This window comes from Stigmatopora nigra, chromosome 2 (assembly GCF_051989575.1).
Source record: "Stigmatopora nigra isolate UIUO_SnigA chromosome 2, RoL_Snig_1.1, whole genome shotgun sequence".
Classification (NCBI taxonomy): domain Eukaryota; kingdom Metazoa; phylum Chordata; class Actinopteri; order Syngnathiformes; family Syngnathidae; genus Stigmatopora; species Stigmatopora nigra.
In genome coordinates, this window is record NC_135509.1 from 8442313 (window position 1) to 8460430 (window position 18118).

Consider the following 18118-nt stretch of genomic DNA (forward strand, 5'->3'; position numbering starts at 1 on the left):
AAAGTAAAGGCAAATATGGGGACGGAAGTTTGACTTTGAGATAAAAGGGGGAAGTTACATTTCCACAATATTAATTAGATAACTATTAAATGCACTATTTGCATAAAATTTCAGTTTCAATTTAAGCAGTAAATATGTAAACATACCCAAAAACCTAAAGCCTGTCTAAGTAACCTTTATTAATATAAGTAAATGTGTTATTACCGGTCTATTTGTATCAACTTGTTCGTGTTGTTGCAATTTATTAGTCAGCCACTAGAGGTCAAAAATACACAATTTTCGCTTTTTTCAACACGAAGAAGACATGGAGGCGTAAACTTCCGTGTTTTAAACTGCTACGAGCAACACTCTGAGACAACAAAACGGCACTCGGTATGTTTCAAAATCGGATAAATTCTTACTATAACCCTTAAAAATCAATTCATATTATTTCTGCATTGCTTTACTACTATTTTAAACATGTATTCAAAATAGAACTGCAGCATGATCACTTTTATTTGACACATTACAGTGACATGAGTAACTCATTCACTACCATTGACAGTGATACTAGAGATTTTAAATTTTAAATGGAATTTCTGGCATTAAATTATCACGTTTCCGTGCCATTGACGGCGATAGATGTCCACTCATAACGTGCTAGGAGCGGCCAGTTTAAATAATTTGGACGTCTATCACAGTCAGTGGCATCTATTAATGATGTGAAAAATGAAGCCGTTAAAACAGTAGCAAGGTTGTTGATTATTTTCAAATTTTAAGTGTTAATTATACCAACCTTACTGTATGTACTTTTACTAAAAATATGTATATATTTTTGTAGTATTAAAAGATGCCCCAGACTTTTAGTTGCGGACCAACAATCATATTTTTAGATGGGCAAAAATAAGTTCTTTATAGATAACACACATCAATAAAGAAGGATTTTTCTCAACTAAACCTTTTCGGATAAAAAGTTTGATTTCATGTTAACTGCAATGACTAAACCTCTTTTTTTATAGTTGTCTCAGGATGGGATCCCCCAAAAAATATACAGTGGCACAGAGGTAACTATTTTTTGTGCAAATTATATTCTATCGCCTTTGTTTACATGAGAGCCAAGTTTACATGAGAGCCAAGTTTCCGCCATCTAACATTTGTGTGGTGTTCAAAATGGATAAAAAACACTGACCATCGGTGTCTGCGCAGATCCTGCGAATGTGCCATATATTCCAGCCGCGATGAGAGCTCGCCGCTGCCCCCTGTCAACGAGCGTTTGGCCTTCCTTCGTCCGTCCAAGGAACGTTTGGACCTCTTAAAGGGGAAGATCGCCCAGTTCGATGGCGAACACGGACAGCTGCTGAAGACCTTAGAAAAGTACAAGAGCATCATCGAGGACCAGGTGACTTATGTTTTGTCGCCATACGAAAGCAAGGGTCCGGGTTTAGAATTAAAAGTTTTTTGAAGGGCCGTACGGGTACAAAAAAAGGACTATTGGTGCAACGTGTTGATTTTTTTTTTGCACGGTGACAGCATAAGATGATGAGTGACCTACGCCAGCGGGAGGCTGAAATTACGGAGCTGAAAAATGCGCTGAGCGACATGCAGGTGTACCTCTACCAAGAAAGGGAGCAGTCCTTGCGGCTTCATGCGGAAAATGACAGACTCAAAATCAGGGAGTTGGAGGACCGAAAGAAAATTCAACAGCTTCTCGCATTGGTGGGTTCTGAAGACGGAGAGACTACTTATTTTCATCGAGAGCCTCCTCACAAGGTAAACCTGCCATGGAAACAGCAGAAAATTATTATTAAAGGTTTTTAATGGATAACTGATGCTATATCATCTTCTATTTAGGTGACAGTGAGGCAGAAGAACCGAAGCTTGGGACTGGGAGACAACATTTGTCTCAGGCCCACAAAAATAAAAACAACTGTCACCAGGAGAGGTTCTAAAACATTGATTTACTTCATTTACTAGTTTTTTTCTTTCTTTTAACCCCAATGGACATTTAACTAATACATATCCAAAAGTATACAGAAAATGTTTGCATAAATATTTCCTTTTTAATTTTTAAATCTAAAAAAAAAGCATTTATATATATTTTTGTGTTTGTTAACTTTCTATACTCTGCTTGGTAATTGGAAAAAAACATATGTCCATACATGGGCCATTATCTCCAATTCATTTTTCCGTATGCTTTTTTCAAGTGAAGTCAAGCGCATGTTTTCTTGGGTTTTTCAGTCGAGGCCAGCAAGACGTCCAAATTAGCCGAAATGGGAACCGGTGACACTTTGGAAAAATACAAGACGGACAATCACAGCTTAATGCTCCAAGTATGCGGCCTGTTTACCACTGTTTTTTTTTTTTCGCTTTTGACTCAGTTTTTGTTTACAACCTGGCGCTTTTTTGTGCCAAAGGTGGAAGCCCTGCAGGCCCAGATGGAGGAACAAACCCGGCTGGCCCGAGAACAAGTGGAGACGCTCCAAGAGGACCGAGAGATCCGAAAAGACGAATCGCAGGCCGAAAGGCAGCGATTTGAGAAACATGTTGGCACCCTGACGGACACGTGAGAAGACTTTTCATAGAAAAATTACTTATATATTCCATAAATCAACAATTCTACCAATGGTTCTTCTTAACTGAGTTATGCACTACGCCATGATGTGAAAATATCGTAGATTACAGCGAACGCAGAACCTCCTCTACGAAAGCACCAAAGACTTCCTCAAGCTGAAACACTCGACCCGATTGGAGGAGAAGAAATGGTTAGTGGAGAAGGATCGGCTCCTGGCTCAAGCGGAGGGACGCCGCGAAAGTTCCAAGGCGGCGCGAGCGCGCCAGGCTGCTAACGTCAGCGCGGCGCCGCCTCGCGCTAGCCCGCCGCCTCCGCCCAGGCACGAAATCAAGGTTTGAAGCTTTGACTCATTTGATACTCTTGGACAAGTCAAAATACATATGCTTTTGTGGATTGTTTTTTTTTTCAGCTCTTGCAGGGCGAAATTACGCAAGCTAATCGCTTGGCCGAGATGTACAGGGAGCAATGCGTGGCTATGGAAGCCGAGTTGGCCCAAGCCAGAGAGCAAGGGGAGGTCGGGCAGGAAATATTTAAGGTATACTTGGATGCTTTTTCAAATGAACTATTTTCATACCGTGCCGTTGGCGGCGCTAGACGTCCAATTCAATTTTTTTTGTTTGCGCAGGAGCGTACGGAAAAATCCTCTCAACGTCTGAAAATGATGACTCAACGTTACGAGGCGTTGGAGAGGAGGCGGACCTTAGAAGCGGAGGGCTTCAAGACTGACCTCAGGCAACTTCGGACTAAACTCAAAGATGTAGAGAAACAGCTTCTTCAGGTAAACAACTCGATGATGCGTTTACAGTAATCCCTCGATTATCACGGTTAATCTAGACCAGACATGGCCGCGATAAACAAAAAAACTCCAAAGTAGGATCATCCCTATTTGCAAGTTTCAGCGTGGATTAACATTAGAAAAAAAGTGATGTAGTGAAGCCGTGATAATTGAGGGATTACTGTACTTCATTTTCCAAGCATGGATCAAATCAATATTTGTATTCTGCAGGTGATGCTCAACGTGGGACCCAACCAAGATTTAGCTATTCTCCAAGAGGTCCGGGATAGCAATTCGAGGACTAAGAAAGTCCAGAGTGACCTGGTGACCTTGAAGGCCAAAATTTACGGACTGGAAAATGAGCTACGACATTGCTGAGGGTCAGCTTACAGTTGTTGTTGTTTTTTTTACAGACATAAATGCCTTGAATAGCTTTGTGAGCTTGAAATTTGTGCTACTGTTTTATAGCATAGCTTGTCTATTTTTTGTTTAGATTAGATAATTTTATTCATCCCATATTCGGGAAATTTCAGTTTTTTTGATACAATAAATGCTTTTGATAAATAAAGCACAGTGCCAGTAAATGTTTATAATTTATAAACACCAAGTTTTTACTATATATTATAAATTATTTATGGTGTGCTAATAAATGTTTGTAATACATAAAGCACCTGCTGTATGCAGTTTGCAAACATATCTGCTTTTTTATATTTATTTTGTACCAATCAGTGTTTTGAAAACAATAGACCACCTCCTTATTTGTATTGTTTACTAAAATATTTTGTGCTAATAAATTTTTTTAATCAATTAGGCACCTGGTATTTTTAATCTGTGTTACTACCATATTTTTAATTTTGTGGGAATAAATGTTTTTAAATTAACAAGGTACAATAGTTTTTATTTTGGACTAATAAAGTACAGTTTTAATGAGTATTCCACTTTGTTTGTTATTAAGAAAAATTTTGTTTAAAGAGTTTCGTTTTTCTAAAATAAAAACCTCCGCTCAATTCTATTTCCGTGTGTCACTGTCGCGCCTGTTCGCGCATGCGTGTTCCGTAGCCGGAAAAAAAAACACGAGCGTTCAGTCAACAGAGTTTGATTCAAAGTTCAACCTTTTTGGGGACCTTGCATTGACAATATTTAACATTTTAACTAAGGCTGTTTAAGCTTTTAATTGTTCTTCAAGCGAATAAAAATGCAAAGCGCAAAGTGTTTCAAAAGTGCATGGAAGCTTTTTAAATCGGGGAGTGAGGGAGCAGCAAGACACTACGGCAATGTAAGTGATCCCTTTTGAAATAAACATATCGAAAAATAACAATAAACCATAAATGTATACTATAACAGATCCTGAAGCAATTACACAGTGGTATCTCTAAATTGATCAGTTTGTAGATTAGTACACTTCATTCTGAAACAGTAATTTAGTCACATTTTATCAAGTTAATCATTTTGTTAAATAAATATGGGAGGTACCACCATTCATTTAGTTGGAGTTTGATCATTAAAGTGAAATCACCTACCTTCTTTCAAATAACAAACATTTCCTGCAAATTTGATAATAATAATTCCTCCCTGATTTATTTTGAATACAGACATACAAATTAAGTTTTGGTCCAGTGACATTTGACCCCAAAATTGAAATTAGGTGCCACTAAATTCGCGGAGGGTCTTCAACCTGCGGTTCCCGAGTCTATTTCCACCGTTAGTAAGACTCGTGTTGTTGCTACGTTTTGACAGACATCTACTCAAGGCTCATTCGGTCTCCTCTTCGACATCGATGGCGTGTTGGTGCGCGGCGGGACGCCCATCCCGGCGGCCAAGCGCTGTTTTCAGAAGCTGGTGGACCGGCACGGGCAATACAAAGTACCGGTGGTCTTCGTCACCAACGCGGGAAATTGTTTGCGGCGGGCCAAAGCGGAACATCTTTCAAGTTTGCTTGATGTGGAGGTAAGAGAGCAGCCATTTTGGATGGCTGGGACCCACATTCTTCTCATTCCTGCCTTCCTTCGTGTACTTAGGTGACCCCAGAGCAGGTGATGCTGTCCCACAGTCCTTTGAGGATGTTTACACAGTTTCATCAAAAGTGTGTGCTGGTTTCCGGACAGGGTCCAATCCCAGAGGTGGCTCGGGCGTATCCTGACTTTTTGGACCTTCTACTCTGTGCTATGCTACACTTTATTTTCTTCTAATATGGCTTCAAACTCCTACATTATGCAAAAGTAGTTGTGTGGCGATCTAGACCTTAGGTCACCAAATTAAAATCACTCAAAGTTGACTTAAATAAGTAATATAGTGACTTCGATGGAGGAATTTTAATATTAGTTCAATTTTAGGTTGATGATCATTTCCAAGTCACTATTTTTCAACCCTTAACATGCTAAACTTCAGGTTGGGCTTCCAAAACGTGGTCACCATTGATCAAGTCCGAGAAGGTTATCCTCTCCTCGACATTGTGGATCACGACAGAAGACCCAAAGACACAGTGAGTTTCCATCTTAACTCAATGGCCGCCTTTGACGGTAATAGACGTCCAATTCATTTGTAATGGGAGCGCTGGTTTGGTCCATTCACCTCCCACTTTAAATGGCTTGGACGAATGCTAGTGCTAAACTCATAAATGCTAACTGTTCACCACAAAATGTGAATATTGGTCAATGGCCATGCTTCAATGTTTTGAAATATTTCATATATTTTATAAAAGTTTTGACTATTTGACCATATCTTGCCTTACAGATTCCTCCCACAAAAGGATTACAGCCGATAGATGGTATGTTTTAGATTTTATGTTTTAGATTGACCTATCCAAATACATTGCAGGATATAATATAGATCTGGAATACAATGGCTTACCTGAGCGTTTTGTCTCTTGCCAGCTGTCATCTTATTTGGCGAGCCGATCAGATGGGAGACCAATCTCCAGCTCATTCTTGACGTCCTACTGACCGGCGGCCGTCCGGACAGAAATTGGGACAGCGCGCCTTCTCCTCACATTCCCTTGCTGGCGTGCAACATGGACCTCCTCTGGATGACCGAGGCTAAAAATCCCAGGTGAGGAGTCTTAATTACAACTTGAAACTTTCTGTAGAAATGCTTTGCTCGCGCTTACCTCGTTGACCGGTCGGCGTCCAATCGATAAGCAGTTTGGTGGCTTCGTCATCTGGGTTGCTGACCGGTGTGGCGGTCACTCCATAGGTTCGGTCACGGGACGTTCTTGGCATGCTTGGAGAGCCTGTACAAGAAAGTGACTGGTCAGGAGCTGAAATACGAGGCCTTGATCGGTAAACCCAGCGTGCTGACTTACAACTATGCAGAGTTGCTTCTCAAACAGCAGGCCCAGAAACTGGGATGGAGCTCGCCCGTCCAAACCATCTACGCCATCGGGTGAGTGTTTGTTGGGATGAATTCTGCTCATTTTAGAGCAATTGTAAAGTTGTTTTTGTTTGTGGAAAATATAGTGGCCACTAAAGGAGAAACTGAAAGAGTACATGTTTTGTTTTTTAAATATATGTAGTTTGGGATAGATGTACCTAGTATGGATATAGTGGTGGGAATTTTACTGAGAATGGGAGGGCGAGTGACTCCATCTTGGATGGGGCCACTGGTTCATTCTAGCTGCTTGTGACGCCATCTTGGATGGGGCCATTTTAGTTCATAGCCGTTTCATCACTGTTTTGAGTGGAACCATTTTGGATGAGGCCAACTTATTTTATACAAGCTGGTTGTGACGCCATCTTGAATGGGGCAGCCATAGTTCATTTTTCTTTAGAGTGACACAGGTTCCCGCCAGCCGACTCATCTACCGCTTTCTTTGGCAGCGACAACCCCATGGCCGACATATACGGCGCCAACCTGTACGACCGCTCCCTCCGAGCGGCCCCACGCACGGAGGCCCAGCGCCCCGAGACGTGCCGCTCCATCCTGGTGTGCACGGGCGTGTACAGCAAAGAGGAGGAGGCGCCATTGGCGGCTTCCCGGCAGGGCGCCTTTCACGGACACAGGGACTTTGCTTTCGAGGTGGACTTGACACAACCGTCCTACGTGGTGGAAGACGTCCAAGATGCGGTGGAGTTGGCGTTCCAGCGGGAAGGCCAGCCTCTATGTTAGTCGCATGGACTCATTGGCCTTTCCAGGTCCCATCGTCCTTCTGCCGTGAATCCAAGCTGTATGTGGCGGCTATTGGTATAACTGGGATTAATTTACATTGATGTTTTTGTGAGGAAAAAAAACAGCATGCATAAAATGTTTTACAATCCATGGATATTTGTTCATTTATTTCCCAAGTCAAAACACAAAAAAATAATGACTTGAGATGAAACAAAGAAAATGTTGAAGAAAATGCACCTACTTACCTTTCATTGTATATGTTTTTTGTATTAAAAATATGACACTAGCCTTAAGAAAGATGCATTATATTTAAAACCAAATAAGGATTTCAATTGTTGTTTCAATGGATTAATTGATTGATAATTGTTAATTTTTCAACTATCTGTTTAAGTGTTTTGAGTGATGCACTGATTCTGAATAAATCTTTTTTTTTTTTTTTTTTATAAATTTTGGACTCACCGGGACTATACTTCCAGAATAATCTCAGTTTGAGACAATAAGTGAATACTCAATGTTTAGGGGCCCCAATAATGCCACTGTAGTCACCAATTCTGCAATAAATACAAAATAAAACATTTATTTGAAATGGTAGCTCATATATAAAAAAAGGCATTGGATGAACAAATGTCACAAAAAGCAAGCTGAAAAGTACCAACAATGTTTGTGACCTCGTCATTTGTTGCTATTGACGGTGTCCAATCATTCTTCTGCTGTCAAATACAATGAGTACCAATCTGTCACATCCAATCTGTTTAAAGAGGAAGGATGGCCTCTTTCTCGGCGTCAAATCTCCCACTTCAAAAAGATTGGGCGTCTCGTATCCTTCATCATTTCATAAGTGCGTATAAAGACCTTATAGATCTGTCAATCATGTGGCTATTAAAAATAAGTTAAAACTCTTTAAATGAGTTTATCACAAGTAGCTGCCTGAACTAATAGAAGTGGAAAGGTGGCAGCATTTGGAAAAAAACTAAATAGATTGGACATCTAGTCCTGTCAATCATGGTCAATGGCGTATTTACACCCAAAAAAATCCAATCAGGACTGTCAATCACGGCCATTTAAAGACTAAATGAAAAATAAGTAGATGTCAAATCCTTTCAAAGTGGGAGTGTGGCTGGGAATAAGTGAACTTTCCCAATTCAAATGGATTGGACGCCTCGTATCACCAATCATTGATATTGGTGAGTCTATGGAGCTTTACCACCAAAAAATAAATAAAAAATATCAATAAGGAAGTTGATACGCAGTGAGTGTCACCTATAGGTGCGCTGTGAGATTCTGAAAGCGGCATCGTAGCTGGATCGCCCTCTTCCTTTTTGAGACCCGTGCCTGGGCTTGTTGTCTGGAGACCATTCTGGAGGAGGCGTGTGAATGGGTTTCCACGGAATGGGGTTGTAAAAGCCGGGCGATGGGTGCAATAGGAAGGGGGCTGGAGCACAGGGAAGACAAAAACAGGAGAAAATTGACAGTAATGCCACAAAATCAATGTTGTATCGCAGGGGTGGGGAACCTTTTTGACAAAGAGAGCCATAAACAATTCATCTTTTCAAACATTATTCCTCGAGAGCCATACTCAGAATTTAAAAGTAAAAATACATGAAAATGTGAGCATTTATTATTCATTTCACCACTTTGAAAGTAAAAAAAAATCTGAATTTTTTTGAAAATATTATTTCACTGTTGCAAAAGAGTCCAGAGAAGAAAAAATGTGATTTAAAAAGGCAGAGAGCCATATACCACCACCCATCAAAAGAGCCACATATGGCTCCCGAGCCATAGGTTCCCTACCCATGTTGTATCAAATGTATGGGATTGGACGGCGAGCCACACGGAGGTTCCCGCCCCTTAAAGGTATGACGGCACTCACCTGATTGCAGCGTTTTGGGACTGGCTTTCAGTTTCTGCTCGTTTTTGGCCAGCCATTCCTTAAAGTTCTGATCGGCTCTCTGTCGCCGTTCCTGTTCTTGCTGCTCCTTCAAAGTCTCGAGCTCCTGTTGAAAGACGAGCGTGACAAACAGAGAAGTGGCCAGAAATTTGGCTGGTTGGAAAAGACATCCCACCTTTTGTTTCCTTTCCTTTTCCAGCCTCTCCTGCTTCTTCTTTTGCATCCAATCTTTGTACTTTTGTTGCGCTTTCTTTTCAGTCTCTTTCTGTTTTTCCGCTCGAAGACGTGCCTCCGTTTCTTCTTGGGTGCTTTTCAGAAGCAAATCCTGTCTTTCCTAGCAACAAAAGAAAGTTTTCAATTGGAGGAAATCCAGAGATGAGGACATTTTGTTTGTTACCTGTTCTCTTTTGAGCTGTTGCCAGTCTCGGATCTTTTTTTTCTCCAAGAGCTTTTTCTGTTGGCGTAGCATTTCTTCTTTTGCTTCTTTTTCCTTGAGGAAATGTGCCTGGTTACAGAAAGGAGAAATAAAAAATAAAAAAGTAACCTCATATGTATTTTAACCTTTTGGGTTCAAATGGATTGGACGTTTATGGCTGTCATTGGCAAGTCTGTCGCAGATTCCAAAATTATCGGAAATAAAAAAATGTCTGTCAAGATTAAATCCATTGTTAAATGATTGAATGTCATGAGATATTATTTGAAATTATTATTTTGATTACTGAACAGTACAGGTTTAGATTTTTATATATTTTTAATTCATTAATTAATGTTATTTGTTATTCATTCATTATTTATCAGGTCAAAAAGTATAATAATTGTCTAATATTTATTTGTTTTAATTTTATTAATAGTACTAAATATAAACATTTAATTGGATTTCATATACGCAGAGATCTTTAAATCATTCACAGCCAACAATATTCAATTTAACTGTAAAGATTGTATTATTTTAGAATTGTGTTTTTTTTCAATTATTAGATTTTAATACACACACACACACACACACACAACTACAAACTCATTCACTGCTTTTGACAGCGGTCAACGTCACCCCATGAGTTCATGGTCTTGCCACTTACCTCCTCTATTTTCTTTTTCATTTTCACCTGCTCTTCTTTGCACTTGTTTACCAGCCACTTTTGCCAAGGACTGAGGCTTTCGCTTTCTAGCTCCTCCGACGGAGTTGGCGTCCCCTCCTCCTCTCTTTTAAAAGACAATTAAAAAAAATTAAACAAAAGTCAAATTGACCTCACGTACATTTGAAGAATTCTTTCTTGGCAGTCACCCGAGAGATTCGCTCTCATAACTGTCGTGGTAAATTGGGGACACCAGGGAGTCCGTATCGTCGTTGTCGTCCAGGACCGAGTCGTCGTCCTCCAGGATTGAGTCTTCTTCCTCCAGGAAGTCGGGAATTTGAACATGTTTGGTGTCGTTGGGCTTGAGAGGAGTCGAGGTGAAGTTTTCCGCAGCGGAGCTCGGAGGGCACCAGCCGGCCATTGCTAGTCGATCCACCTCTGCAAAAAATGGACATCAAAGTGGCTTTATCTTTTCTTTGTTTTAAATTAGCCCTCATCAAAGCCCAATGAAGCTACTGAAGTATTGAATTGAATGCCTTTATTGTTATTATACAAGCACAACGAGATTTACCACTAAAGTGAACACATTAATAAGTACTCAAGTGTGACCCTTATTGTTAGTCAAATTAAAAACAGCTGGCTATTAAAGCAACTGTGGTTATTTTCTCGAAGCTAATAAATTTAAATGCCCTTTTTAAAAAAAATCCGTAATTCAACGGCAACAATTATGCGGCAATATTAAACTAAATCATGTATATTGTGACATGTTACGGCTGAAAAAAACGCAAATTCCAACGTTTTTTTCGCCAATTTTGGCTGTATAGCATTTTTAAAGAGTTTATCACAGCCAAGGGTTTAAGAAATAAATTCTGTAGTTCAATGGAAGACACTATGCGACAATAATAAATAAAATAACGTGTATTGTAGCAGTTTAAAGCTTTTAAAAACGCTAACTCACGCGTTTTTGTTCGGTAACTTTAGCTAACGGCGTTAGCATCAAGACAACTTCGCTTCATTAAATTGGAAAATAAAAAAATTCGAAGGCACACGAAAAATTTAGCTCATTTATTTCAGTTTCGATATTAAAATGTGCAAATACATTAGTTCTTACTGACCTTATTAATATTTGCATTCGAAGAAAAGTTGAAAGCATTTCCCGGCTTCACAGTTACAAACCGCCGTGTTTCCCATGATGCAACGCGCGCCTACTTCCAACGCTGCTTTGGTCACCATGACGACACTTGGACGCTTGACAACTACTGTACATACTACAGCGCTTTTCTCTTTGCACTTCCACAATAAAGACAATATTGCATTTAAAAAATGTATAATTATGATCAGTGATACGAGGTTTAGGTCAAGTATTCTCTTCTATTTTGGATTTGTATTAATACGTGCAAAAATAATGACAAGTCAGCTGTATTTGAAAGCGCCTGTAAAAGTTTACCATTGAGCCCCAGTCCAGGTATTGTGGTTCATGGAAGGCTGCTGAGCAATCTGCCGTCCCTCGCACTTCACACCTTCAGACTAAATACAGCAAGAACGCCAAAATGAATTTGGATGGTTTTCACAAGCCGTCGCGGTATTTGGTGGATGGTATTTTGTTCTTGGCTTCAGCTTGAGTTATCCTTCTGTTTCTTGAAAGTAATTTCATGCCCTATTTTGTTCTTGAGAGTCTAAAACATTCACTGTGAGCCCTTCCACTTCAAATGGATTGGACATGGCAGCCAATGGGGTAAACAAAAAATACAACTTGTTCTTTCTCTGGCCAAGATGCACCCTCCCACTAGTTAGTAGAAGCCACCAATGGAATAGCAAATGCTTTGATGTTGATGAAATAAACTCTAATACGCTCTTAAAGAAATAACATAGTAAGGACTTTAAAATGCAAAATGCCTTGACTTGGATGGGAACATTGCCCCTACCAACATGGCCGCCCAGAGGCCTTCTAAGACCGAATGATCAAAGATATTTTCAAACTCCTGTCTGGAATCGAAACGAGCTCCCCGCTAGTGGACGTCCAATCTTTTTTTTTTTAAGTGAGAGGGCCGTTCTTTACCTGTCAGACCTCCTTCTTGAAACAGATTGGACGCCCAGCCTTCCATTTCGACAGAGGGACGGGACTAAACAAGTGTTTAGTCACGTTGCTAATCCCAAAAGTATTTGTGGTCTACTCCCTAAATTGCTCCCCGCCACGTGTGAAACGACTACAGGTCAACGGTCCCGCGCCTTTAATGGCTAAGCTAATAAAAGGGAGGGTCGGCAGCTAGAAACACGCGCAGTCCTCCAATGCCATTTGGCAGCCGGAGCCAGCGCAATTCCACAGACGAGGTCCATCCCCGGCGGGATGTCCGCCGAGCCGGAGCGTAGGAGGGCCGGCGGCGGGAAGCGCAAGAAGATCCAAGTGGTGATTTGCGTTCTGTTGGTGGAGCTGTGCGAAAGATTCACCTTTTTTGGCATCGTGTGCAACATGATTCTTTTCTGCACCGTCAAGCTGGGCTACGACAATTACCTGGCGGCCACCGTCAATTTGTGCTTTATCGGAGCCAGCACCCTCGCCCCCGTCTTGGTGGGGTGGTTTGCCGAAACCTGCCTGGGGAGGACCAAAGTGCTCTACCTGTGCGCATTGCTGCATTTTTTTGGTGAGGAAAAATTTGGCTTCACTTCATTGGCTGATTCTTTTTTGCAGCCAAAGGATGCTATTTTGCACCGTTATACAGTGGTTGTATGATTTCCTTGGATATGGTACTGTAAGTTAAAAAATGTGTTTATAAAATGTATATTTTTCTTTAAATACTACATTTTTAGTTAGCTAGCTATGACTGGCGTTGTTTGTCTCTTTGGCCCTGCCCTGTGATAGGCTGGTCACCAATTTATGGCATCACCTGCCTGTTGCCTATTGTTTGCTGGGATAGGCTCCAGCACCCCTACGACGCATGTGAGGATGAATGGTTTGGAAAATGAAATATATTTACATATATGTGTGTGTATGTAGGGTGTGTTTACAAAACATATATTGTCCTTATAATGCGAAATTTGTAGATACTAAAAGTAAAGTCATTATATCGTAGTATATTTGTATTGTTACTATACTGTTACAATATGTATTATATGCTGTGTATAGTATATATTCACAAGATACTCAGATTGGCAACCATCTTGGTAGGGGCCACGTTCCCATGCAAGTCAATGCATTGGCATTAAAAAATAGAGAAATCAAGCACTAGCTAGCTAGCCAAGTTGAAGTGTTTGCATTGTGTGAACCAACAGGCACAGCCATGTTACCCGTGGTGGCGTTCCCTTTCGAAGACTTTTACATCGACACGCACCACATGAGCCACAAGTTGGGAAGCCAAGAGCAGCAGGCTCTGTTCTACACGGGCCTGCTGGCCGCCGCGCTGGGCATCGGCGGCATCCGTGCCGTCCTCTGCCCTTTGGGGGCGTACAGCCTGCACGGCTACGACCACCACCAGCTCCTGGGCTTCTTCAACTGGTAATCCTGCCTACCATTCCAGTTTCCCACTTTGAGTTGACATTGAAAAAGCGTGGCAGGAATACACAAGTGCATGAAAATCATGACTGGAAGTCACACGATTGGTCATCTAGGAACCGTTTGTCTTTTCCCATTTAGGTTCTACTGGTTGGTGAACCTGAATTCCACGGTGGTGTTTTTGGGGATCGCCTACATCCAGCAATCTGTGGCCAAAAATCTGGCTTTCCTAATCCCATTCATGTCAGCGTTGCTGGGGCTCATCGCCATACACATGACACGCAACAAACTCACCTACAAACCCAAGAAAGGTAACAAATTGCAACCCAATATACACGATTCTATGTCTTTTTAGTTCATTTATATTCAACATTTGTTTTGAAGGCGGCTCGCTCTTGACCACCCTGGGCGTTTTTTTCAACTCACTGAGAATGTGCCGCCTGGACTCACGCCACCTGAGTGGCGACGTGGCGTCGTGGCTGGACCGGGCCAAAGAGAACAATGGCGGGCGCTACAGCGAGACTCACGTGGAAAACGTCAAAGTCCTAGCCAAGCTCTTCCCCCTTTACGGACTCCAGCTCGTATACCGAGCTTGCGTCACCCAGGCGAGTCAAGTTGAGCCGCCGTCGGCACCGCTACCTCAACTCCCACGGGTCGTTTTCCTTTGCGCAGATCCCGTCGGGTTACTACTTGCAGACCATGAACTCCAACCTCCACCTGAGCGAGGCGCTGCTGCCCATCGGCACCATGAACGTGATCAGCATCCTGCCCCTGCTGGCGTTGGCGCCGCTGATGGAGTGCGTCAATGCCGTCTGGCTGTCAGCGTCCGGGAAGCTGGCGCTGGCCCCCGCCCGAGTCGTCAGTGAGCCTCCCAGTGCCTGCCCATGTGAGGTGGCCTTGGCGCCCCGTCTGATCCCGCCTCCCCTCGCAGCTCTGGGACAGGCGTGCGCGGCGCTGTCCGTCCTGGCGGCGGCTTTGACGGAGCTACGCCGGAAGACTTTCCCCTTGGTGGAGCAGACCCTCTCCGGGAAGGTCTTGCGGGTGTCCTCCATGCCCTGTTTCCATCTGGCGCCGCAGTACGTCCTCCTCGGGTTGGCCGAGGCTCTGGTCACCCCCGCGTGTAAGTGACGCAAAAGTTTCACTTTCACAGTCTGTTTCAAAATGGACAGGAAAATCATCTAGAAATGCTCCACAAGCAACAGCAAGAGACCCCAAAAATGAACTAGAAATGGCCAGAAATCAACAGAAAGTGGCCCAATACGAATCAAGTCATTTAAGAATTCCCTCAAATCATCAAGTGACCTAGAACTGTCCAAAATTGAACAGAAGTTGAGACAACGTCAAATAGAAGTGACTGAAAAATGCCTTCAAAATCAACAGTTTACCTAGAAATGCCCAAAAATCAACAGAAAGTTAGTTTACTTCAATAGAAAGTGACTCAAAAATGCCACAAAATCACTACAGGACACAGAAACAAACTATTTGTAGGAGACAGCAGGCAATGTTGTTTTGTAGCGTAGCATTTGAGCTCACATTGTAGCCAACATAAAACTATCTTTAGCTTTCCCACCAAAAGATGTCACGTTGGTCTTTCGCTAACTAAAGTTAGTGTTGATATTCAAAACACACCCTTTTGCTAGAATTGTACACTTGGAACCTAAAACTTAAACATTAGCAGTCTATTTCAGACCATTTTGTTTACAGTTGTTAGCATCCGTACCAAAACAACTAGCCTTTGCGCCTTTTACACATTTTAGGCAATAAAACGGGCCAAATGACAAAAGATTCAAGTGGAATTTTGTCTTTTTTTTTTTGGTTCAGGTTCCCTCATCTCATTCCAACTGAGCCCCGGACACATTCGAGGGATCTCCCTGCACTTTCTCACGCTATCATACGGAGGGGGCTGCTTCCTCGGCGCCATGTGCATTCAACTGGCTTACTTTTTGTCTGGAGGTAAACAAAAACAAACAATGGCGAACGTTTGAAACTTCTGGACAACTCTCTTAACTTCCGACTCAAGGTTCCTTTTATCCGAGCGTCCTCCATGAAGGAAACCTGGAGACGTTCTTCTTCCTCATGTCTTCGCTGATGGCCGTCAACACCTTGGTGTATTGGAGCATATCTCACAGGTGAGGTGGTCTTCTGGCTAAAGGGTCATGGGGTCAATTCCCAGAGTTTTTTGTTTTGTTTTTTCTTTCCCATGGAAGGTACCTGGATTTGAGCGTGCGCGGGAAAGCGCTAGCAGCTAGCCCGGTATCAGAGAAGCTTCTTCAGTACAAAGCATGCCTTCGCTACTATGACACCATGGACAATTCCTGCGATTCCATCATTTGACACGCAGTCTGTGGCGCGGGCGCTGCTAACTGCTGTGGCAAATTGTCTTCCAAGTATTTTTGTACTTTCAAATACTATACGTAAGAGTGATGGTGTATGGGATATGTGATGATGATTTGAACAATGTTTCAGTGCTGTTAATGGAAAATCATGTTAAAATTTTTCATTTGCATATTGCCTTTTTTTCTGGTTTTCCTTCGACCCTAAAAAATTATGTGCTTGTAAAATATATTTTTTAAGTAAAAATGTTTATGAAACTCGAATTTCCGTTTTTCCCCCTTTTTAACAATCATTTCTCTTTTATTCATAAGAAATCTTAATGTGGTAAATTCATAAATGACTCGTTGTGCAAAAACACTAACAAATATTAACTTAATATACACAAATACATATGCACTTACTTTTTATGCTAATACACAAAACCACAAATATTTTTTTAGCGCAGTACGCGATTTGTACGTGTTTCCCGGTTGTCATGGAAACCATTGCAACCAGGAAGAAGACACCCCCCCCCCCCCCCCTTTATTTTAGCATTAGCCAAACACTGAGCTCCGGGAAAGCATGGACTTACCAGATACGATCCGAAAAGGCTTGGAGGACTTCTCTCGAAACTTCTTTGTGGACTCGAACGCCAAACAGCGCTTGGCATTGTCGTCGCAAGGTGAACATGTGGCATGTGATCTGGTAGTGTGCTAGTAAGCTAGCTAGATTATCAGATAGCATGACGACTGGCTGGAAGACTCAAATGTTTTTGTTTGGACTTTTTCAGGAAAGCCGATTCTATCCAGTTTGCCCCTCCAGATGTCCCTCTTCTTCAACATGTATTTCTTCCCCTTGTGGTGGCTAACGGAGATTGTCATGCTGCAGCTCAAAGTACGAACCGACATTTGGAACGCTATGAAATTTAAAAATATTGCTATTTTAATATTAACAGGAAGTGAACGTGAATAGCCCCCTGATGGACAGGAAGTCAAAAAGAAAAGCCTTAAAATTAAAAGAGTTTAAATGCCCCAATTGAAATGTTATCAACAGAAAGTGACCTGTAAATTACCAGGAGGTTCTCCCAACACTAGAGGGCAGTAAGCCAATAAATGCTCACCAAGAACTGCCCCAGAATCAAAAGTCCAACAAACAAGAAGTAACCAATAGGGAAACGCCCCCAACAGCAATTAAGCAAATATCAACAGAAAATGACACATGAAGGTATGATGTATGAAAGGATTAAAATGGCCTAAATTGTGTTTTGTAGTACTCTGCTTTGCCGGAATACTACAAGACCATCCTGATCACCATCATCATCCTCATGACGGTGATTGAGATCATTCGACTTTACCTCGGTTACGTGGGAAATCTTCAGGAAAAGGTACAACTCTGTACTTGCACTTCTAAGTCAGAATAATATATTCCAAACACTTTTCAGTGGTAGATGGCGCTAAATAGTATTTGATGTCTTTGTAGATTGCAGAGTTGGCTGGATTTTGGCTGCTGAGCATCTTGCTGCAGTTACCACAAACGCTTTTCCAACTTTTCAACAATGGTATTCTCATCCAGCCGTTAGAGAGGGGGATTCACTTCATTTTGGCCATTTTTCTACTCTCCCAAGTAAGTGGGTGCACATTCTTGGTAGAAAAAGTGCAGCTTATAGTCCGGAAAATACGGTATTATTTGATTTTTTTTTAATTTATTTGCAGGCTGTGGCCGGGTTCGTGGCGCTACGGAATTTGGTCCGGCACACCGAGAGTCAATTCCATTTGCGTCAGTTTAACTGAAACGCCACATTCTGCCCTTCTAATTATTAGTTAAGAAAATTCTATTTTTGTACGTTTTTTTTTACCAATTTTGAGCGCTTGTGAATAAAAGCTGCGCCTTGTACATTTTTTCGTTGTTTATTTCATCTTGT

At 41.8% G+C, this 18118-nt stretch overlaps 5 protein-coding genes across 6 annotated transcripts; 4 read left to right on the forward strand and 1 right to left on the reverse strand.

Moving 5' to 3' along the window:
• Positions 1–282: 282 nt before the first annotated feature.
• On the forward strand, positions 283–4138 carry ccdc77 (coiled-coil domain containing 77). The gene is made up of 11 exons (XM_077710431.1): positions 283–372; positions 999–1043; positions 1186–1378; positions 1510–1749; positions 1831–1921; positions 2218–2309; positions 2394–2542; positions 2655–2883; positions 2961–3086; positions 3177–3329; positions 3558–4138. The coding sequence occupies exons 2-11, from the start codon at positions 1009–1011 to the stop codon at positions 3702–3704; spliced, it is 1455 nt and encodes a 484-aa protein (XP_077566557.1). The 5' UTR covers positions 283–372; positions 999–1008; the 3' UTR covers positions 3705–4138.
• Positions 4139–4363: 225 nt separating this feature from the next.
• Positions 4364–7582, forward strand: LOC144193428 (haloacid dehalogenase-like hydrolase domain-containing 5). The gene is made up of 8 exons (XM_077712316.1): positions 4364–4602; positions 5064–5273; positions 5345–5457; positions 5715–5808; positions 6060–6093; positions 6200–6374; positions 6519–6707; positions 7142–7582. The coding sequence occupies exons 1-8, from the start codon at positions 4522–4524 to the stop codon at positions 7428–7430; spliced, it is 1185 nt and encodes a 394-aa protein (XP_077568442.1). The 5' UTR covers positions 4364–4521; the 3' UTR covers positions 7431–7582.
• A 397-nt stretch (positions 7583–7979) lies between these two features.
• Positions 7980–17278, reverse strand: LOC144193420 (uncharacterized). 2 transcript variants are annotated; one of them, XM_077712308.1, is made up of 7 exons: positions 16790–17278; positions 10604–10832; positions 10398–10521; positions 9716–9823; positions 9494–9652; positions 9301–9424; positions 7980–8862 (listed from the first exon to the last, which is right to left on the reverse strand). In XM_077712308.1, exons 2-7 carry the CDS (start codon positions 10813–10815, stop codon positions 8687–8689), a joined length of 903 nt encoding a protein of 300 aa, XP_077568434.1. In that variant the 5' UTR covers positions 10816–10832; positions 16790–17278; the 3' UTR covers positions 7980–8686. The 2 variants fall into 2 exon arrangements, with proteins under 2 accessions (XP_077568434.1, XP_077568432.1); XM_077712306.1 differs by lacking the exon at positions 16790–17278 and adding an exon at positions 11510–11652.
• slc15a5 (solute carrier family 15 member 5) lies at positions 12309–16392 on the forward strand. Its single transcript, XM_077712315.1, has 8 exons — positions 12309–13036; positions 13665–13887; positions 14026–14195; positions 14269–14489; positions 14557–15004; positions 15706–15837; positions 15905–16013; positions 16092–16392. Exons 1-8 carry the CDS (start codon positions 12742–12744, stop codon positions 16216–16218), a joined length of 1725 nt encoding a protein of 574 aa, XP_077568441.1. The 5' UTR covers positions 12309–12741; the 3' UTR covers positions 16219–16392.
• tmem17 (transmembrane protein 17) lies at positions 16734–18095 on the forward strand. The gene is made up of 5 exons (XM_077712312.1): positions 16734–16879; positions 16988–17091; positions 17468–17581; positions 17677–17820; positions 17910–18095. Exons 1-5 carry the CDS (start codon positions 16780–16782, stop codon positions 17985–17987), a joined length of 540 nt encoding a protein of 179 aa, XP_077568438.1. The 5' UTR covers positions 16734–16779; the 3' UTR covers positions 17988–18095.
• Positions 18096–18118: the final 23 nt, after the last annotated feature.